Raw genomic sequence first — 22,317 nt, forward strand, 5'->3', positions numbered from 1 at the left:
ATTGATAGAAGGCACTAACATTAAGAGGGATTTTTGTAAAAGGTGGGATTTCAACTGGGACTTGAAGGAAGTCAGGGAATGGAGAGGAGGGAGAGCATTTGGAAGCATAGCAGGGACAGCCAAGGGAAATATCCAATTTCTTTGCTATAAAATGTAGTTAATCATGGTACTTGCAAACAGGGTTGATGGGGATGACCCCTGTTGAGATAATGTAGGGAAAGTGCTTTAACTGGTAGCCTAGAGAAGATAAATTGTTGAACGTGGAATCAGGAAGCCCAGGGTTCAGATTCTGTTCTGGACACTTGCTGTGTGACCCTAGTTTAATCTCTGATGTTTGTTTTACTCATTTGTAAAAAATCAATCACGAACATTTATTAAGGGCCCATTTATTATGCTCCAAGCATTTAGCCTTTGGAGTTTTCCATGAATTTTTGACTGCTTCTTTATATGATGTCTCTATTATAGTCTCCTCTCAGCAAGATTGAGTATAAGGAGGGGTCAATGTTCTTTTAAAGAAAGATATCCAGCTTTCCTTTGCAAGCTGCTGAATTGAGAAAGACAGTTGTCTTCTTCAACTTGGGCTTCGGAAGGAATGAGTTGGTTTCCAAATAGAGTTATGAAGTTAAACATAATTATAGCACCTCTCTTGTGAAGTTGTAAAGTTTCAAATGCAGTGCTTGTAACGCATTTTGCAACTCTTAAAAAGTGTTATGTAAGTGTGAGCAGTTATTATACTATAAGATATGTTAATAGTAATATCAATATTACTAGTATGATTCATTGAGTATTTTTTGAACACTTCCAAGGAATGGGAAGCTCACTATCTACAGAAACATCCATTCTTTTATTGGACAGGTCAAGTTATTTGAATAGTCTTTCATATATATTGTGGTTCAGTCTTTTTAGTAGTGTCCAACCCATTTGGCAGAGATACCAGAGTACTTGACTGTTTTCTTCTCCAGTTCATTTTAGTGATGAGGAAACTGAGGCAAACAGGGTGAAGCAACTTGCCCAGGGAGTAACGTGGTGCCACCTTCTGCTGGGTGGGCTCCATTTGGCTTTCTTTGAATCTCCAGTGTCTGGATCATTAATAAATATTTCTTGACTTGGGACCAAACAAAACCAATCTAGTCCCCCTTTTTATGACATACCTGACACCGTGCCTTCTTCACCCGTACTCTTCTTCAAAATTAAGCACAATAGGTCACATTTCTGTATTGGTCTTTAAAGGTTTGCAAAGTATTTTACAAATAGATTATCCCATTTGATCTTCAAACCAGCCTTTTGGAATAAATGATATGATCATCCCCATTTTACAGATGAAGAAACTGAGGCTGAGAAATTAAATGACTTGCCCAGAGCAACACAACTAGAGGGTACTTGAGGCAGGATTTGATTTGTTTGGCCCTAAGTCAAGTCAATCAGCATTTATTAGGCACCTACTGGGTGCCAGATGCCATCCTCAGCACTGGAGATAGAAAGGTAAAAACAACAAATAAACATGAGCAAATTGAGGCAAATGGGTTAGATGTCTTGTCTGAAGACAGGTTTTGAGCCAAACTCCACAACCAACATTCTATCCTCCACTACTGAGGATTGTTTTCTATTGGTGTATATGACAAGAACTGAAGACCTTTTGCCATTCTTTGATCATGCTTTGATCAAAGGATCCTGCTCTCTGGATACTATTTATGTTATCAAAGTCCATTGATAAGCACATTGTACCAAATGGGGTCCTGAGGGTAGAGGACAGCAGATATGTCCCCTCAGACTGGAACCCACAATGTAACTCAAGATTGCTTTAGTCTTTTTTTTGTCATCTCCCATTGTTGAGTCACATTGAGTTTGCAGTCCACTAAGCCTCTCAGATCTCTCTCCATCTCTCCCCTTCCCCACCTGGCATGGATGGTTGTCGATACTTTGAACCAAGGTAAAGAGTTTAATCTTATTAAATATAAGACTAGTTCTAGATCTGGAAAGGACCTCAAAGGCCATTCTCTCTAATGCTTTCTTTTTATAAATGATGAAACTTGAGCCACAGAGAAGTCAAGATATTCACCACAGCTTATACCAATAGTAAATGTCAGAGTAAGAGAGAGGCCCAAATGTCTTAGGGCTGAACCTGGGTGACCATCCCTATTAGACTATTTCTCCTGGATATGACTGGATTGACATCCACCTCTCTTCCAAGTGTAACTTCTTCCCTCTGGGTCCTGTGTCTTCAGGGTTCTCAGGTTGCCTTATGTGGCAGCACCCTGAGTCCTCTGTGCTCCTATTATGTGTATGGGAGTAGTCTCATTTGATTGGCTGTGGGGTTAAAACTGGTCAGTTGGGATTGTCTCTTTCCAGAGCTGAGGGATACACCCAGCTGGTGAGCAAACTGGAAAGGACATCTTCCTCTTCTCTCTTTTTTTTTTTTGCCCTGTCTCCAAAAAGTATGGGGGTGAGTGGTGGGGGGGAGTGTTTCTTTCTATCTTGTTCCCTTTCTCCTCAGTTCCAGTTGCCCAGGAATGTCTGCTGGACCAGAAATTTGAGCCATAGTGACGTTGGAGCCAATACTCTAAAGGGGATGTTGCAGTCAGACCAGCCTGGAGAAGCCAAGATATCCACTCAGATAGGGTTGAAAGGCGATCAAACTGGGAGCCAAAAAACCTTGCTTCAGCCTCTAATTTTGTTGAATCTGAGGTTATTTTCTTTGAACCTCAATTTTCTTCATATGTAAAATGGAGGTATTAGGACCTCCTAAACTTTGACATTCTGGATTCTAAATCCCCTTCCATTTCAGACATGCTGTATTCTAAGATCTCTTCTTGCTCTGTTAGTCTATTCTCCAAGATCCCTCTGATATTCTATGGTGCAAGAGAATGGTGTTTGGGTGAAAGTTGAATAATTAGCTCTCTGGGAAAAATATTCATGACAATTTAAAAATTTAACTCGTGTTATTAACATTTTCTGCATAAATTTTTAAAATTGATATTTCATTGTATCTTTCCAGTTGCATTGGTATGGTGGTTTTTCAACATTCTTCCATTTGAGAATTCGTAAGTTCCACATTTTTATACCACCCTCCTTTCCTGTCCCCCTCCCTTTGGTGGTGAGCAATCTGGTAAAAGTTGACGAAGTGCATTTCTGTTTGACATATTTACATATTGAGTCATTTTGTGTAAGAGGAATTAGGACCAAAGGGAAAGAAAGAAAATCATGAAATAGGAAGGAAAATCATGAGAAGTTTTTAAAAAGTGAACATAGTATACATTCAGATATTTTTCCTCTGGACCTCCATAACTTTTTTCTTTAGGTTTTTGCAAGGCAAATGGGGTTAAGTGGCTTGCCCAAAGGCCACACAGCTAGGTCATTATTAAGTGTCTGAGGCTGGATTTGAACTCAGATACTCCTGACTCCAGGGCTGGTGCTTTATCCACTACGCCACCTAGCTGCCGCCCCTCATAACTTTTTAAGGTCTAGACAATCATCAAAACAATAAACCAAGCCCAGATATATAGCATTTGCAGAATTTCTGAAATGAAAATGTTCACATTGAAAATTTAATACTTGGCTGTCATGAGCCACACCTCTGATCCAAGATAGTCCTTCTCAGGTTAACTTCCCTTCTCCTTTCCAGTCCCCCCTTCTGTCCTCCCCTTCTCCATCTGACTCAACCCATCTTGTTACCCCCACCTATGTATTTGAGCCTTTTTGTCCTATCTCTGCTACCTTCTTTTCTTTGGACATAGCCAGAATTGAAGGCATTAGAGGTAAGGAAATGCTCTGGAGAAAAGGAAAGAATCAAGAGAGACCTCCAGATTTCAAAGTTGACTCTTGTGCTTCCCTGAATGAAAGATCTGGAACAAGAATGGACCTAAGGACCATCCGGTCTAACACTCTCATTTTACACATCAGGAAACTGAGACCCAGGATGGTTAAATAACCTAAGGTTGCAAAAAAAGAGTAAGTAGATAGAATTTGAATCCAGGTCGTCAGACCCCAGACGGAGGATGCTCACCACTAATCTACATTGCTTGTCAGTGGCTGGGGTGAGAAGGATGACCTCTCCCATCCTGGAATATTTCTGGGCATGGTGTGACCTCTAGTGACCAGGTTTTATGTGGGAAGCAGCAGGAACTTGGTGGGGTGTGTGGAGAAGCCCCTTACCTCAATCCCTTCTCATTGTCAATCCAGATTATTGGACCTCCTCCAGCCTTGTGGCTATAGAGGAGAGACCAAGGCCAGAGAATGATGGCCATACTAGCTGTGTCTGCCCTTTCTTTGAGGATCTCAAAGCCCTTTAGAACTGACCCTCTCTCTTTTGCCTCTGGGCATCTCTTGGAAAAAAGTGCCATTCCTAACTCCCATGAGAAGTGACTCCACAAAATTAGGGGTGCCAGGCCCTTTCAAGGACAGGGATAGAGCCTGGATTTGTGATTTCAATGTTTTTATGAGTATGAGGAAAGACTCTCTATCTATGGTAGTTCATTCCCTGTTTTTCAATTTCCGGTCTTAGAGACAGACAGGGTCACGCAATTTGGAGTAATGCATCCTAAATGTATCAGAGGCAAGACTGGAGGACTGTGCTCCATTTAGGAGGACAAAATGAATTGAATTATTATGAATGTTTAATGTGATTTTTAAAAAGGCCTGGAGGAGAGGCTCATCCAATTTGCAGGTGATAGAAAAGTGAGAGGGGCATTCATATAATAGAGAGCTATCAGGATTCAAGAAGGTCTGGACAGCTTAGAAGATTGGACTAGAAGGCTTTATTCAGACTGGGAAAACTAGCCAACAGTGCAGGGCCCAGGAAGAATCTCTGGCTACTCCACTAGTACCCACCTACCAAATTCACTTTTTGTCTGTGACCATACATGCAGATTTAAATCCACCTAAGCGCACAGCGCTTTAACTTTTCCAGTCCTAAAGGTTAGAACTGAAATAGAATTGGGAGGAATTTGAGAGCACAAAGTGTCAGAAGCAAATAATCACAGAATGTCACATCCAGAAGGGCTCTTCGAGATCACAGCTGCAGGGAGTTTCCCCAAGGTCCTCAGAGACCATTCAAAGCCAACCCTCTCTGATGCTGAGAAAAATCAAGGCCCAGAGGAGATGAAGAGATTTGCCCAAGGTGACATAGGAAGTCAGGATCAGAGGGTATTTGAACTCCAGTCCTGTAACTTGAGTCATCTTCGCCTCATTGTTCCACATAGTTCAAACTCCAACTTTCAATGGTGAGAGAATAAATCTGTGGCTCAGGGAGTATATATCCAATGTCATATAGAAGAGTTATGGGAGAGAACCCTGGTCCTCAAGTTCTCTATCCGGGCTTTTTTATTACAGTTTTTAGCCTTTGTTAACCATATTTAAAAAAAATTAATTCTTATAAAAATATTTTAGCATCACCTACATGTCCCAGTGTATGTTTCCTGTCCCAGAGAATAATCCTTTATAACAAAGAAGGAAAAATTTGTTGGACAAAATGAACATATCCCCAAAGCTTGATTTTCTGTATTCTATACCCCTATTCATCCACTGGGCCTTCTCTAAGCTCTTTTTTTTTGTCAAGGTCAAGTTTGAAGCTGATCCTTGGACGTTGCTGATGTTTCCATTGGAATTCTTTGTTCCTATTATGTTGGCCTTCTTTCTACCAAGACCCTACCAAGACCAAGGATATGAAATAGAGTAGAATGTAAGCTTCTTGGAGGCAAGCAGTATTCCATTTTGTCTGTGTATTCTCAGCCTCTAGCACAGCGCTTTGTACATAGAACTGAGTCGAACCAACAGTAGATGTGGAGTAACCACTTATCAGGTATTCCTACTTAGATTTGAGCTAGATGGCCAGTAAGATCCCTTCCAACCTTCAAATTCTGTGACTCATATATATTTTGTCTTTATTTGTGTGTAGCTTTGCTGGTAGAATGTAAGCTCTTTGAGGGCAGGGACTTTTTGGTTGATTGACTTCAGGGGCCTACAGGTAGGACCACCCCTTTGCTATATATGGGAGGCCCCTGTGTAGGGGCGGGGATTCCTTTTGTGCACAGAATGGACAAGAAGGCTACTGACATTTTCTAACACTCATAGTCCTTAATTGTAGAGTTCTGGGACAATAACGGTCAATGCTTACCAGTGAGGATTGCTAATAATACCAATAACATCGCACCTCCAAGTTTGTAATCTGTCACAGTCATTGCTTCCATTTCCTGACAATTTTATGGTTTATCAGCTATTTTTCTCACCATTGATAGGTCAATTCCTTGACCTTAGCAGAGTTCACCCTTGAGTGGAGGAGGGCAGGGGATTGGGACATTCAAAATCTGGGTCTTTGTTTTCTGGCAAGGAGAAAAATGACTCAATCCGGTTTCTTGGTTTTTTCAGCATCAACTTTAATGACAAGGTCTGTAGAAATTAGGATGAGGAAATGAGTTTGAAGGTGGGTAGAATTTTGGTCCTCCAGATCCCCTTCTCCCAGGTCTTTGAGAGAAACATTCCCCTCCGCATTGCTCCTGAATCCAAATGTTTAGCTCTGACGGATGCCCTATCTTTTTCCAGGGTGGGGTGTGTTTGGGATGGGGGAACTTTAACCTCTGGGCTTCCTAGGGGAGGGGCAGCTGTAGCCCGAGCAGAGTTTCCTTAACCCTTCGATCCATCCTGCAACAGTTAGGGCTACTAGTTTTGAAGTATACATCCTTTCCTCATCACTCTTCACCATCTCTCTCCTTCCCCAGCAAGTTGGAGGCACTCCTGCTCCTTGTGCCACATTCTCCCTGGTCAGGTGAGGAAGTTAGGGGAGGAAACATGATTTTTTTTTCACAGGTCCTCTGACTGGCCCCAAAGGACAGATGCCTTTGATGGAGCTGGGGTTTTCAAGCTGACCTGGGCTTGGGGAATGGAGGCTTGATCTACCTTTGCTGACTCTGGTGGGCATTCCTGTGGCTTCTTGTCGAAGCAACATTCGGTTACCTGTTGGCTTCTTAATTCAGACAAAAGAGTCACTTGACCTACTCTAGGAAGGCCTCTTGGAGTGACCCCAGCCTTGTTCCTCTCATCGATTCTGTCCCTGGGTCTCCAGTCTTCACATTGGCCCTGGCTCTTGGATCCTTGGGCCTCAGCCCTATGGTCACCTCTGCCCCCTGATGCCGTGCAGTCCTGCTGCCCTGCTGAAGGGGTGTCAACCAGCTGGCGCCTTCTCTGCAGGATGGCTATCAGTTGGCCATCAGGGATCTTCCGGTTGCTCTTTTTTCTCCTGCTGCCTCTGTGTAGGGGCCGGGATTTGGAAGCCTGGGGAATGGAGTGACCCTTAAGAGATCCTTCCCTCACCCTCCATTCACAAGGAATGGGGAGGGGAACAAGGGAAGGCAGCGGTAGCCAGAGTTATTAGACTCTGCCTGGAACCAGAAGATGCAGGCAGCACCAGTCCATCTCCTGTTTCTTAAACATTCTAGAAAAGGGAATCTCAGAAGGGCAAGGGATTTCAGTGGGTATCTAGTCTGACCTGACTATACCCTGCAAGGATCCTGTCAATTTATCCCCAAAAGATGTTATATGGTCTCTTCTTGAGGTCCTCTGGTGATGGTGAGCTCACTACCTCCTATGGTGGAGAGCTCTAATCTTTACACATTTTTTTGGATTAAATTAAAATCTGCTTCTAGGCACTCTCCATCCATTACTCCTAGTTATGTCCTTAGGCCAAGCAAAAGAAATATCATTCTTCATTTACATCCTTGAAGATAGCTAGGACATATGCCCATTCCTCTCCAGAATAAACATTCCCATTTCCATTTCCTTCCGTGATAATTCTTTGTTCCCTTATCATCCTAGACACTTTCCTCGGAACAGTTTATTAAGGCCTTGCCCAAAGATGATGCCCAGAATCAGACACAATGCTCCTAAGACTCCTGGCTTCATGGGGCAGTCAATTGAACAAGGGTGGAGGTTGTATTAGAGAACAGGAAGGTTGAAGGGGAAATAGCCTCCATGACCCAGTTTGAACTGGCTAATAGGTCTGGTCCTACCTACAGGTCATATGACTGGGAAGGAATCCCCCCAAACAATTCTCTCACTACCCTGTCACTGTACCTGAAACCTCACCATTAACGCTGCACGCCCCATGCCCTTTGGATTCTGTAAGGCCCTCCTCAAGGTTTGGTTTGCTATTAGTCTCTTACATTAGGCTTCCAGTGAGTTTTGCAGCCCTTTTGATCCTTGACTAGAGGATTTTGGTTCAGATTGGATGTTCACTGCCTTGGCTTTCCAACATCTTGTGCCAAGGAGGATCAGATTTCCCCTTCTCCTCCCTCATTTCCCTCCTTGCCCCCCCAATTTTATGTCTCTTTTTTTTTTTTTTAGGGTTTTGAAGGGCAAATGGGGTTAAAAGTGGCTTGCCCAAGGCCACACAGCTAGCTAATCATTACGTGTTTGAGACCGGATTTGAACCCAGGTACTTCTGACTCCAGGGCTGGTGCCCTATCCACTGCGCCACCTAGCTGCCCATAATTTTATGTCTCTTACCAGAATACTCTGTAGCTCAGTTATTGCAGCACTTTTACGCTTGCTTTGGTCCTGGGAATAAAAAGAGGAGGACACAGATGGAATAATGCTTATCATGTAGCTTTCTGTGACAAACTCTTAATAGAAAACTTTCTGTGTATCTCTATGGACGAGATGCCATCCTCTTAGCTATCTAAGATTTCCATTTCAGAATCATCTTTGACTTATCTCTTTCCCTCATTCACACTTCCATGGGGTCCCCTAGAATTCTTATTCTCAACTCTGGAAATTCTTTCCTTAGTACTGGCCCTTATCAATTCTTACTCTCCTCCGAAGTGGTCTCCCTGCTTCCATTCTTTCCCTACCCCAAAATGAGGACAGACTCGTCAGAGTTGGCCAAATCACCTTCTTAAAGTTTCAATACTCAATAATTTTGCCTCTACAATAAAACACAAATCTCTCAGCCTAGCATTTGAGAGTCTCCACCATCTTGCTTCTATCCACCTTTTTCAGCAACCCATCAATTCTACCATTCCTGGAAAAGTCATGTCAACCAATGACCCTGTGGTTCTGCCATCCTTGTGACTTCATAATCCAAAGCCCCAAACCCCCTTCCCTGGCTGCCACTCCCTTATAGATGTTAGCTTATTAGAATGTAAGCTCTTTGAGGGCAAGGGCTATCTCTTTGTATCTGTATTCTCAATGTCTTGGATATACCAAATGTTTTTTCATCCATCCATTCATTCATTTTATCTTTATATCTGTTATTTCAAACCTTTCCTCAGGTTGAAAGAAACAAACAGACAAAAACATCTGTATCTCAATCTGAACAGTCCTAAGCCTCTTTGTCTTGAAAGGGCAGACGGATTTCTTTATCCCTTCTCTGGGCCCTTCCCTGACTTTGGAATTGATTAGAGTTGGGTGACCCCTTCTTCCCTCATTCTAAGGTCCACATAAACCGGATGCCTGGTGACTTACTGAGCTTGATGTTTTATCTCCCACCTCCCAGAATTTGTATACATGAGTCTCCCTCCTCATCTTTCAGAATTCTCATCTTCCCACAAAGCTGAGCAATGGAGCCCCTCTGGCACGACGCCTTTATGGATTCCCCTAGTCGGTGACCCTCTCTGTCTTCTAGTTACTTGGTGCGCCTTTATCAGTAAGGAGAGGAACCATTGGTTTTTTTTTTTTGACTTCCCATCCCCATGGGGAACTTAAGAAAAACTTGCTGAATTTGCTATCCAATCCCCCCCCTTCTCCCCACCCCGTCCCCCACACCAAAATGAAGAATTTACTCTAAGTAGTGGTAGAAAGATACAAAGAACAAGAAGCAGCATTTCGTGCCTCCTCCTGGACACTGTCCTGATCATTCCAGGCCACACTCTTCCCTTTCTTGTAGAATCCTGGTTTCAAGGAAGCTTACAGAGTGATGAGAATAGCTAATATAACTCCTGTGACGTGCCAGATTCTGTGTCAGCACTTTTCAAATATGATCTCATTGGAGTCTCACAACAATTCTGTGAAGTCAGTGCTATTAGGATTCCTATTTTGCAGATGAGGAAACTGAGGCAAGCAGAGGTTAAAATGTCTGGCCTAGGGTCACAGAGCTAGTAAGTATCTGAGGTTGGAGTTGAACCTGAGTCTTCTTGACCTCAGACCAGAGATCAATCCCTGTCTCTTGAATGGAGTCCAATTTACTGAAGACTAAACAGAGGCCCAGAGAGGCTGTGATTTGGTCAGTGCCTGAACAGAGCTACTGCCCTCACCTCCATCAATCTCCCACTGCTAAAGCTGGGCCCAACTCCTTTAGGTGGGGAGGGGGAGGAGGTCAGGTTTCTTAGGGAGCGGTACCTGACCGGGGTTCTTCTGTCTGGCAGCTGGTCTCAGCACAACTCCTTGACGAATCCTGTCCATCATTTCCTGTACTGCTTTTGCCTTCTTTTCTTCCAGGGAGGGGGCTGCTACCAGGGCTGGCAGGGGCAACGGATATTAGAGAGGGGGCAGAGATCCACAGGAAGAGATTCCAGCTCTATTGTACTTGACCCTTCTTCCCCTTCCCATCTCCCCCCAACAGCCTTCTTGTCCTTCACTTAAAAAAATTAGTATTTTTTTCCAATTACATATGTTAGAAGGGGATATTATGTTTATCAATATGATGTGTTTAATAATTTGATAATTATTTAGTTTCTATCCGACTCTGGCTTGGGAATCACAAAGCAGTCTGAAGTAATTAATAAACTTGTACAATGCCTCACTATGCTGTGTGAAGTGAATTGAAAACTGTATAACCTTGTCCTATACCCAAGCAAAATAATAAGACCCCCAAGACTTGAGAAGAATTGTTCCCCAAGAACTGTTAATGCTTGTATTATCCTGCATTTGTGAACTTCTGTATAATCTTTGCCTTTACTGCGGCAAGTTGTGGAATTCTCATCACTTGTTATTAGGAGACTTCCTTTATTCTCTATGATGAAGCTAATTCATTAAACTGCTACATGATTACGGGCACCCTGTCTCTGGCCTGCTCTATGTCGATATTCCCAGGTTAGAGACTGGCTCAGTAGAATTTTGTTAACACATAGAACGACTCTTTTTAACATTCATTTTTTTTTTTTTTTTTTAGATTTTTGCAAGGCAAACGGGGTTAAGTGGCTTGCCCAAGGCCACACAGCTAGGTAATTATTAAGTGTCTGAGACCGGATTTGAACTCAGGTACTCCTGACTCCAGGGCCAGTGCTTTATTCACTATGCCACCTAGCTGCCCTAACATTCATTTTTAAAGTGTTCCCCGTTGTTGACCCCAGCTCTCCTTTGCCACCCAGTCACCCCATGCAAAGTTAACTTTCCATACAGCTCACTGACCTGGTTGTGAATTCAGGTTTCGCCTCAGCCGGATGACTTGAAGAGGACTAGAGATGGTGAGAAAGAGGGACCCTTGGAGTCACAGCCAGCATCTCTTCTTCCTTCTACCCTCCTCAGTCTCCCATCCCTGCTCTCTCCTTCCCCTATCACAATACATAGTCTCCCTCCGCTCCCTTCTATCTCAGGACCTGCTCCTTTCATCACCTTCTGGGCCATTTCAGGTCAGCAGGGTGGGTTAAATGGGGAGAATGGGGGATACTTACTCTGCTGTAGGAGCAGGGGGTGGAGGCAGTGGGGGTGGTGGGGGTGGGGGAGCTGGAGGCAGAGCCTCTGGTCCCTGGGTTGGGGTTTCAGCCCTCTTCACCCTCTCCTCCAGGGCAGAGACTGTAGATGAAGGTGGGGAAAAGCAGGAAGATGAATGAACTCTAAGTCTCTTCACCTGAAATTGCCATCACTGCCAGAGTCCCCAGATGAGTGTCTTAGACCACCTGGATGCTGTGCAGAGATCACTGGATTTAGGGTCAGAAGTTTAATTTTAAATCCTGACTCTATCTCAGGGTAATCACAAACAAGTCACTTGACCTCTTCAAGCATTAGTTTAAATGAAGTTGTATAACAATCTCTTCCATCCCTAAACCTATTATCCAATGACTGATAACCTCTTTAACTCAAAATCTCAAATTTCTTTAACTTTTGAGGTAGTAAACAGGATCGATTAATTCACTGTTAGTAAGTAAATAATCATTAAGGACTTCAACATGCTTTATTCAGACTTAGACAAGTCTAACAAAAATGAGATATGCAAGTAAGAAAAAAGTTAAGGACATGAAGATAATGAAACTATATATGTATATATACATACATATATATATATATATATATATATGTTTGTATAATCTAGTGTTGGGGAAGACCTTAGAGATTAAGCTGATACACTCATTTTATAGATTAGGAAACTGGCCCAGAGAGTGATTTTTCTCAAGCATAATAATAATAATAATAATAACTAAAATTTATATAATGCCCACTACATGCCAGAAGTTGCCTCAAGGGTTTTAGAAATATTATCTTGCTTGAATCTCACAACAACCCTAAGTGGTAAGAGATATTATTATCCTCATTTTTTACAGATGAGGAAACTGAGGCATACAGAGCTAGTAGAGTATATGAGATCAGGATTTGAACCCAAGTTTCTACCTCACTATGTTAATAACTTTCCTTTAAGTCCTGGTAACTTGAGAAGAGGAGGGAGGTCTTCACAGCTCCAGGCCACTGCCTCCTAAAAGCCTTCGATTCACTATCACAGTGGGAAACACTTCTCCCCCTACACCCCAGCCTTCTAGCAACATCCTGCTATATCTCTATTTTTTCCAGACCAGGGGCTCCCAACAGGCAAGGACTATGGAAGTGTATGTGTGCGTGGGGTAGCAATGAGGGCAGGGGATGTCAGGGGGGCATCACAATGGGTGTCCAAGGAGAAGGTACCCAAGGCCTCCAGCTGGGACGCCTTCTCTTCTGCCTCCTTCAGTTGCATCTTGAGGCATGCCACTTCCTCCTGGCACCCTTCCCAGGATACCACCTAGTGGTTAGCAGAACAAAAATAAGTGATTGGTTTGTTTGTTTGTTTGTTTGCTAGACTTAATCGGAGAGGTTACAGCCTTGCTGGGGAGATTGGAATCTAGTGTTCTAGAACAGGATAGTAGAAGAGCAAGCAGGAAGAGGCCTGGGCAGAATGGAAGCTGGAAAGGACCTTCAAGAATATCTCCAACTCCTCAATTTTATAGATGAAGAAACTGAGGCCCACAGATGCTATGACTTGTCCAAGGTCACACAGGTGCATCTAGGTGACTCAGTAGGTAGGAAGTCTGGAGTCAGAGCTGAGTTCAAATCTGGCCTCAGACACTTTCTAGCTGTGTGACCCTGGGCAAGTCACTTCACTTGGTTTCCTCATCTGAAAAATGAGGTAGAGAAGGAAAAGGCATCTAAATTGAGATGAAATGTGTAAAGGCATATGTAAACACCAACTATTATGATTTTTGGAGGACCTTCCTCCTTAATATGGCCCCAGTTCATGGGTGAGTCATTTAACTTGTTTGACTCAGTTTCCTGATCTGTAAAATGGAGCCCATAATAATACTGACTTATCAAAATTGTTTTGAGCATCACATGAGATAATAATTGTAAAGTGATTATCACGATGTCTGGCACATGTTAGGTACTATATAGTTATTACTGTTATTAATATATGTTTCTCCATAGCTCTCCATTTTTCTCCTGTTGTTTCTCTATCAGGACATGAGTTACTTGAGGGCAGAGGTTTCTTAAGCATTTTTATTTTTGTGTCATTTAGGCACAAAGTATACAGTAGGTGTCTAATTAATGCTTGTAAGATTGAATAGGAGGCTCATTTCTGCTACAATACTCTAGCTCCTAATCCCATAAATCCATGAATCTTGGGTTATTGGTCAGGGGCCATGGATGTCTGAATCTTTTCCTGCCATCTTCCTACAGATTGCACTCTACTTGCAGACCTGGCCCCAGGTCTCCTGGGACCCTGGCCATCCTGATGCCCTTCCCACTGCCCCCAGGCCTTTCTCCATCTCACCTGCTCCCTATGTTGACACTTTGCCTCCTCTAGGGCTCTGCTCAGGGCAGCCACCTCCTCTAGGGCTGCACTCAGCTGGCTGTTGGGGGCATGGTTCTGCAGGAGGATGGCACTCTGTCGGTGGGCCTCCTTCTTCTCTACCAACATCTGGAATGGGTGGGATGGGGAAAGAAAGGGAGGCTGTGAGAAGACAGGAAACAGTACCCACTGGGCTGCTCCCTGGGAGCTGGGATATGGGGACACTATGAGTGAAAAATGAGTTCAGAGGATCCAGTTCTCAAACTGGCTCGATATCTCCATCTGGGTGTACATATCATCTTCCCCCTCCCCAGGATGGAAGCTCCTCAAGAGCAGGGCTGTTTTCCTCTTGGCCTAGTAGAGTGCTTTGGTGCCTATTAGGTCCTTTATAGATCCTAATTGCAGGATCCTAAAGTTCTATGCTCACAGCCGTGGGAAAGGGCCAAGATGGTACCTTATGGGCAAAGATCTCTGCTTGCTGGCGCAGGTCTTGTTCCAGGTGAAGCTGCTGCAAAGCTTCTCCACACTCCTGCAGGACGAGGTGGGACACTGGGAGGGAGGGTAGGGGGAAGGGGCGTGAGGGAAAGGGCCATCTGGCAGTCTGGGCAAGGGGAGGCTGGAAATGGGGAAGCCCGTATGGTGATCCCAACAACTGACCCATGCTGTTGCTGGGTAGATGGCTGTGTGCCTTCGCCACCCCATCACTCCTCACTCACCCCGCTTCAGTTTCGCCAGGGCTCTTTGAGACTGTCCCATGGACATCTGCAGGGAGCTCCACTCCAGGCGCTCCTTCTGCATCTGTGGAGGCAAGGTGAGGGACAGGAAACCTCGGACATCCACCATCAGCCAGACCGTTACCCAACCAGTCAGGGACTGATGTACAAAGGCAAGAGAACAGAACGAAAGACAAATACAGGGAGAGGGAAGAAGCCTCAGACACACCTGGGGTGTCAAGGTCAAAGAGCCGGACAATTGTGGACCACCCGGACAGAGATACACATCCACGGACTCAGAGGGAGCCTGTCCTGAGTCAGCAGAGGGATGGAGGCCGAGAGAACCAGATACAGAATATAGAGGAAGATAGATGTGGTAGGAAGTGCAAAGGGATGGGCTCAGGATGCCCGCCCTCCCTCCGAAGGGGGACTCAGAGACAGAAAAGCAAGGACATAGGCAGACAGGCCCTACTTCCTTAGCTCTTGGGATCTTCCCAAGCTTTAGAGCTGGAAGGGATCCCAGACGTCAGCTGATCAAGGATACAGAGACCCAGGGGTGCTGGGGTGGGGACCCCATTTCTGCGTATCTTTCTCTTTCCGTCTTCTTTAGGATTTTTGTAGAACATCCTCTCTGCCCTGCCCCCCTCCCTCCAAGCAGATCTGCTCAGTCCTTCCCCAGTTCTCCCCTCAATAGCTTTCTCATTCCTCCAAACAGGGAGGGGCAAGTGAGGGGAAACACTTCAGCCCTCATTTCCACGGGTCCACATTCAGCCGCACCCTCTGCTGTGGGTCTTGTGAGAAAGGGAGAGGGAGGGGAGTTTAGAGGTCTGGTAGTTCAATGCTTTTCTGTCTCTGCTGCCGCCGCCGCCTCCTCCTCCTCCTCCTCCTCTTCCTCCTCCTCCTCCTCCTCCTCCTCCTCCTCCTCTTCCTCCTCCTCCTCCTCTTCCTCCTCCTCCTCCTCCTCTTCCTCCTCCTCCTCCTCCTCCTTTTGCCACTCCTGCTTTTCCTTCTCTTTTTCCTCCTCTCCCTCTCCCTCTCCCTCCTCCATCTCTCCTCTCCCTAAAAGGTGGTCTTTCATTTCCCTTTCTTCTTACTCACTTTGTTGCCTCTGGTATTGCCTCAAGCCCCCATTCTGGGAGGGGGGAACCCAAGAAAAAGGAAAGAGGAAGTGTTTGGGGGATAGAGAGAGGGCAAAGGGAGGGGAAACAATAGGGAAAGAAGGAACTGAGGCAGAGGGAGAAGGAATTGGGGCAGGGGCGGCCCCCAGCACTCTTACCTGCTCTTCCTGCTCCTTCAGCTTCCTCCTGAGCTCTCGCACCTGAAGGTTTAGTTCCTTCTTCTCTTGAAGGAGGTCGGCCACCTGAGACTCCAGATCTTGAGAAGAAAAGGGGCAGCTCAGCTTGGGGAAAGACCACAGACGTGGAGGCGGGGAAGCGATCTTGGTAGCCATCCCTTTGAGCCAGTCTGACACCGGACAGCTCTCTGCTACCTGCTTGGGCTCCCTGAGACCCTGACATCCCTGGCCCAGGATGCTTTTTGCCCACTGGGGACAGGGGCTAATCCTGACTGAACTCCTTGGATCCCAGGGGAAGGAGAGGGCAGGTCAACCTAACTTCTCCAAGCCTACCTCCTATTTAAGAGTGAGGAAACTCTAACTGGGTCAGGGGAGGGCCTGATTGAACTGGGGCAGCCTTGCCCCAGGTTGCCTCTTTTCTTACCTCTGATGTGCTGCTGTTCTGCACCCTGCTCCAGGGTGATGCTGGGCTCAGGACCCAGGTTGGAAAGAAAGGCAACACTTAGTCTCTTCAGCTCCTTATTCTCCTGGCTCACCTGGAGGGAAGGTAGAACAAGGATGCAGGGAGAGGAAGGTGCTAAAGTAGAAGAGGCTGGCTCACTGAGGCCCTTCACGCAGTGGGGTTAAATGACTTGCCCAGGGCCACACAGCTAGGTCATTATTAAGTGTCTGAGGCCCGATTTGAACTCAGGTCCTCCTGACTCCAGGGCCGGTGCTCTATTCATTGCACCACCTAGCCTCCCCTTCAGCAATTTTTACTATTTTTTCTTACTAGATTCTCACAAAATACTATGATGTAGACAATGTAAATATTGTTACCCCATTTTAGGGTTCAGGAAACCGAGTCTGAGAAAGGTGCGATGATGTCTTATAATAGTAAGTGGCCTATCAAGATCTGAACCCTGGTCTTCTGACTGGGTGGCTGTATGAGATTAAAAATCCTCACGTAGGGGCGGCTAGGTGGCGCAGTGGATAGAGCACCGGCCCTGGAGTCAGGAGGACCTGAGTTCAAATCCGACCTCAGACACTTAATAATGACCTAGCTGTGTGGCCTTGGGCAAGCCACTTAACCCCATTGCCTTGCAAAAAAACCTAAAAAAAATCCTCACATAGAGAGATGATCTCCTGCCATTCCTTTGGACTTGAATGGTTTCAAACCTTCCTTCAGATACTTACTAGGTATGTGACCCTGGGCTGCTCATTTAGCTTCCCTCAGCCTCAGTTTCTTTACAATGGAGAGAAAAGTGACTCCTGCTTCACAAGGTGGTTGTGAAGGTCAAGCAGGCCATTAACTAATAAGCAATTATTAATCAACTACTGTGTTGGGGATAAAAAGAAAGACAAAGACAATCTCTCCTCCAGATACTCACATTCTGATAGGAGACAATGTGCAAAAAACAAGGTGTGTACAAGAAAAAATAAGCATACACATGCATCTATGCATATCCATAAGTGTATTTAGACATTTCTATCTATTTTTTCTTCTTTCTCTAATCTTCTATCATCTCCCTATCTAGTCTATACTCTCTCTCTCTCTCTGTCTCTGTCTCTACCTCTACCTTTCTTTGTTCTCTGTCTCTGTGACTTTCCCATAAATGTCTCTGTATGTCTCTCATGTGAGGACCAGCCCAGTACATGAGAAGAAATCACTTCTAGAAGGTTGACTACCAACTGTTTTTTTTTTAAACCATGGAAACTCATGAAACCTCCTGCAAAAATCTAGAGCAGCTGAGATCTGTGGCAATGGAATGAAGACCCACATGGGGATGATAATAATAGATTTTATCACGCAGGGCTTTGAGGTTGTCAAGCTTTTTATAAATAGGATCTCATTGGATTCTCACAACTCTGGGAGGCAGGGCTATGGTAGCCTCCATTTTGCAGATGAGGAACCTGAGGCTGAGAGAGAAGGTTCAAATCCTGGAAGGATTTGAATCCAGGTTTTCTGACTCCATGTCCAGCACCCTCACCACTACCTCTCACTGAGGGGATTGCAGGGATTTGAAGTAAATAATGATAGGAGGAAGAAAGATGGTGGAACGTTGAATGACCCTTTCCTGAGACAAGTGACCACATGTGGAGGGAGGCTGGGGAGGTGGAGAGGAGGAGAGCCTTACTCACCTGAGCAGCGTAGACTTCAGCCTGTTCTCTGCAGGTCCTCTCGATCTGGCATTCAGCCTCCAGGATAGATAGCTCAGCCAGCAGGGCCTGAGAGGCTGGGGAAGGGGCAGTGAGGGAGTGCTTTAGACTCTGCTTGGGATCCTCTCACTGAGTTAGATTGAGACCCTCCAGGGGCCAGCCTCTCTGGGGTAGATTTCCATAAACTAACCCACTGACCACTCAGTTCAGTCTCCTTCTACATAGTTTAGGCTTTTATCCTGGTTTGGGGCTCTGTCTCGGTAGTCTTGGGCTTCCCCTAGCTTGAGTCCTGATCATGACCTGAGACTTACTCCTTGTGTGTAACTCCTCTGTTCTCTTTTGGGGCCTTTGGTCCCAGGCTCTGACTTGTCTCAGATTTTACTCTAAACTCTGGTCTATACCTAAGACAAATTGAGATAGAGGACATGGCCAGGACAGCTGGTCCCAGTGCCCCTGATGAAGCCAGGGTCTCTGAGAGTGTGGATCCTCTCCAAAATGCAGTCACCTCTTTGGATAGGCTTTGGAGATGTCCCCCTAACTGCCATCCATACTCTCAGGAGAACTCTCTGATGATGGTGGACATTAGAGAAATGCTTGGTGGACCACAAAGGCCAGTAGGATCACAACAGGCCTCATTAGCTCTAATGACTTAGCCAATCTAGTCCTTCCAGTTTGGCTCGATTTTCCCCCTACATGCTGGTGGTCTTTGTCTGCCTTCTTATTTTTTTCCAGGGAGGGCAGAAGGGGAAATGTTTAGGGAAGGACTTACCTTCTTCTAACTCCATCAGTTTCTTCTGGTCCTGTTCCCAGGCTTCTTGCTGAAATGGGACAAAGGGAGAGACCTGACATTGGCATGGCCCACTCTGGGCTCCTGGGGCTCTGTGGTCAGCTTTCTAGAAAGGATCATAGTCTGTCCCTCTCATTGAGCTCATGATCCCTTCAGATGACCCCCATCGATATGATCTCCAGTTCCCTTACCATCTTGGTGATCTCTCTCTCTCTCTCTCTCTCTCTCTCTCTCTCTCTCTCTCTCTCTCTCTCTCTCTTTCTCTCTCTGGTATACGTTCAAGTTGTGTGACCTTGGACAAGTCATTGAATCTCTCTGGTCTCAGTTTTCCAATTATGAAATGAAGGTGTTAGTCTAAATCACCTCTAAGTTCTCTTCCAGCTTGAAATCTATAATCTTTTGGTTATTTGGACCATTTACTCAAAAAGTCACGCTCTCCATTAGGAAGGTAGAGACACAGTTTTCAGGCCTGCTATTCAGGATCATTCCCATCTGTCTCCATAGGATAACCTACGGATTTTGGACCAACTGGTTTAGGGAGGAATGAGATGGAATTGGGGATTCTGGGAGAGAGTTTAGTAGGTATGTCTATACCTCGTCTTCCTCCTCTTCCTCTGCTTCCGACGTGCTGGCTTCCTCAGAGAGGGAAGACACATAGCTGCTTTTCCTGGCATCACCAATGTCTTCAAGAAGCGCTGGAGAATACAGGTCCGTGGGGCCCTAACTCAGAACCTCCCCCTTATGGCCTTCCTCCTGGGGCCTGTCCCTGAGGACTCTTCTTTATCTATTGTACCCATCCCACCAGAGGTAAGCAGTTACCCCTTCTAAGCTTTCAGAGAAACTTGATCTTGGGGAATCTCTGCCCTCACCCATTAGAATCGTCTGGTCCCTTCTGTTACAGAAGCGGGCTGAGCCAGCGCCTTCAGCGAAGACTTCCTTGAAAAGCTTCTTTCTGCTCTAGGTGCTCATAGCTCCATATCCATGAAGCACTGGGGTATAGAGTGGGGGTTACTAATGCGTTCAGTGGATTTGGAGGCCAGTTCTGACTCTGGTCTTGCTGAATATGGGCATTTAGCTTCTTTGTCTGTGAAATGGGCATAAAAATGTGGCCCTTATCTACATGTCAGCTTTAAAGGGTTATAGAAATGTCATTATTATTATCCTGTGATTTGGAGTCAGGACTGAGTGGGGGTAAAGTCTGATGGGAAGTATACAAATACTCAAATACTCCTGATCAGAAAGAGAAGGCAACCCTCATCCTCGGGGAGTCCTTGGTGTGATGGAAGATGGAGGAGACGCTGGCCCTGTTCTTAATCAATCAGTTAACATTTTAATAGCATCTCCAGGCCTAGTACTAAATCCTGAAAATTCAAAAGAAGACAAAAGACAGTCCCTGCCTTCAATCTTAGTTTGCAGTCTAAAGGGGGAGACAAAAAGAAATATGTACAAGCAAAGTATATAATGGATAAACAGAAAATGGCTACAAGGGCAGAAGAGATATAGAATGATAGTTTTGAGGATAGGAAAGGATCAATGGGAGAGCCATGGACCTGTTTATAGCAAATAAAGAATGAATAAATAGATATGGAAAGATTGAAAATAAGTAATAAAGTGGGGATGACAGAGGGGGCAATAGGATGGCATCACCAGTGCAGGTGATCGTTACATCAGATAATGGTGAAGGAAGAGATGGTGGTAGAAGGCATATGAATGACAGGAGATAAGAAAGTCAAGGAGTCTTTGATCTGATGACAGGCATCCAACTCCTGTCTAACATAGATGCTGAGGGGAAAGACAGCACAGACACCAGAAGCAAGAACAGAACTAGTGGCACTGAACAAATCCATGCACACCAGGGTCGGGATATACTGGTAGGAAGTTTCCCCAGTCTGAGTTTGATTTCTCTCAGGGTAGGATCCCATTATCTCCTCTTTTTGTACCAAGCCCAATTTGATTATAACAGAAATGCAGTAGACTCAACCACAAATACCCATTGGTTTAAACAGATGTAACTATCTAAATTAGAGAAGTCAATTGAAAAGGTGAGTTTTAGAACAGAAAGGAGAGATTTTGGGGGGTGGGGGTGGGGTAGAGTGGAGGAAGAGGGACAGGTTCAGGTTTGCCTTTTTTTAGTTGTTTTTTTTCAAGGCAGTGGGGTTAAGTGGCTTGCCCAAGGCCACACAGCTAGGTAATTATTAAGTGTCTGAGGTCATATTTGAACTCAGGTACTCCTGACCCCAGGACCGGTGCTCTATCCACTGCACCACCTAGCCACCCCCAGGTTTGCCTTTTTTGAAGCAAAAAATCTTCCCACCTGGTGCCATACAATCCTTGACCAATGTTATTTCAGTTGGCATCTAGCCAAAGGTTCTTCCTCCTCCATGGTAAGTCTCCTACCATCCTAGTTGGGAATATACTTTGGGACTCCTCCTTTTCTCTCTTCCCAGTCACAACTAGATGGTAGATTGCAAATTAACTCGAAACCCAGCTGGAGGGGCGGCTAGGTGGCGCAGTGGCTAGAGCACCGGCCCTGGAGTCAGGAGGACCTGAGTTCAAATCCAACCTCAGATGCTTAATAATTACCTAGCTGTGTGGCCTTGGGCAAGCCACTTAAACCCTGCTGCCTTGCAAAAAACTAAAAAGACAAAACAAAACAAAAAAACCCCAGCTGGAGTGGCTTCTCCCAAGGCTGGGGCAGGAGGGTTCTAATGTCTTGGTTCCTATGTGCAAGGGAAGACAGAATTCATAGCAGATGCTGCAACCAAGCTAAGACCCTAGGGAAAATGGGGAAAGAAAAAGGAAGTGTCTTGTCATGATTTCTCTGATTTAGATGCTGTTACTTGTTTAAGTCAATGGGTATGGATGGAGTCAATTCAAACTGAGAGGGAGAAGGGGGGGATGGGAGGAGGGAGAGGGGGAGGGGAAGGAGGGGGAGAGGCAGACACAGAAAGAGAGATGGAGACCCACAGAGAGATGGGGGAGACAGGGACAGAGAGAGACAGAGTTGAAAAGACAGAGGCTAGAGTAAAGTTCAAGGGACATTGTTTTGGTTTTGACATAGGACTATATTGGTGAAGGGAACTCAATTTATCAATACAGATTAATGACTTCTTTGAAGTTGAGCATTCAGAGGCTTGCCTTGAGGTCCCCCTCAGGGGCTGAATAATGTGGCAGAACTAGCAATGTGTCCCTTGTCTTCCTGACTCCAAGGCTAGCTCTCTGACCAACGATGATCCCTGGTCTCTCAGGAAGAATCCATGTCATAGGATCAAGTGTCAGAGACCATATAGGTTTGAGGCCCAGGTGTCAATGAATTGGTCCACGATTTGTTGTCTCATTGCCTCCACGTTTCTGAACCCTGGTGTGTCTACACATTTGTGTGGCTGTCTTTGGGGTGCTGAGCTTCTGTGTTGTCTCATTCTGT

General features: G+C 45.2%; 1 protein-coding gene across 3 annotated transcripts in view; it reads right to left on the bottom strand.

Annotated features, from left to right (window-relative positions):
- The window catches only part of LOC141494767 (shootin-1-like), a 22,937-nt gene continuing 620 nt past the window's right edge, over positions 1-22,317 (bottom strand). Inside the window, exons 3-17 of one of the 3 annotated variants that reach the window (XM_074195972.1) lie at positions 19,763-19,977; positions 19,488-19,588; positions 18,876-18,924; positions 18,089-18,183; positions 16,392-16,503; positions 15,950-16,047; positions 14,677-14,758; positions 14,415-14,509; positions 13,943-14,089; positions 12,823-12,916; positions 11,601-11,721; positions 11,338-11,384; positions 10,327-10,445; positions 8,497-8,547; positions 1-7,266 (exon numbers count right to left, since the gene is read on the bottom strand). In XM_074195972.1, the coding sequence (XP_074052073.1) occupies positions 6,796-7,266; positions 8,497-8,547; positions 10,327-10,445; positions 11,338-11,384; positions 11,601-11,721; positions 12,823-12,916; positions 13,943-14,089; positions 14,415-14,509; positions 14,677-14,758; positions 15,950-16,047; positions 16,392-16,503; positions 18,089-18,183; positions 18,876-18,924; positions 19,488-19,588; positions 19,763-19,766 (1,686 nt within the window). In that variant the 5' untranslated portion in view covers positions 19,767-19,977 and the 3' untranslated portion in view covers positions 1-6,795. The remainder of the gene's footprint in view (positions 7,267-8,496; positions 8,548-10,326; positions 10,446-11,337; positions 11,385-11,600; positions 11,722-12,822; positions 12,917-13,942; positions 14,090-14,414; positions 14,510-14,676; positions 14,759-15,949; positions 16,048-16,391; positions 16,504-18,088; positions 18,184-18,875; positions 18,925-19,487; positions 19,589-19,762; positions 19,978-22,317) is intronic. The other 2 variants (XM_074195965.1, XM_074195980.1) reach the window with 2 other exon arrangements.

This window comes from Macrotis lagotis, chromosome 1 (genome assembly GCF_037893015.1).
Source record: "Macrotis lagotis isolate mMagLag1 chromosome 1, bilby.v1.9.chrom.fasta, whole genome shotgun sequence".
Classification (NCBI taxonomy): domain Eukaryota; kingdom Metazoa; phylum Chordata; class Mammalia; order Peramelemorphia; family Peramelidae; genus Macrotis; species Macrotis lagotis.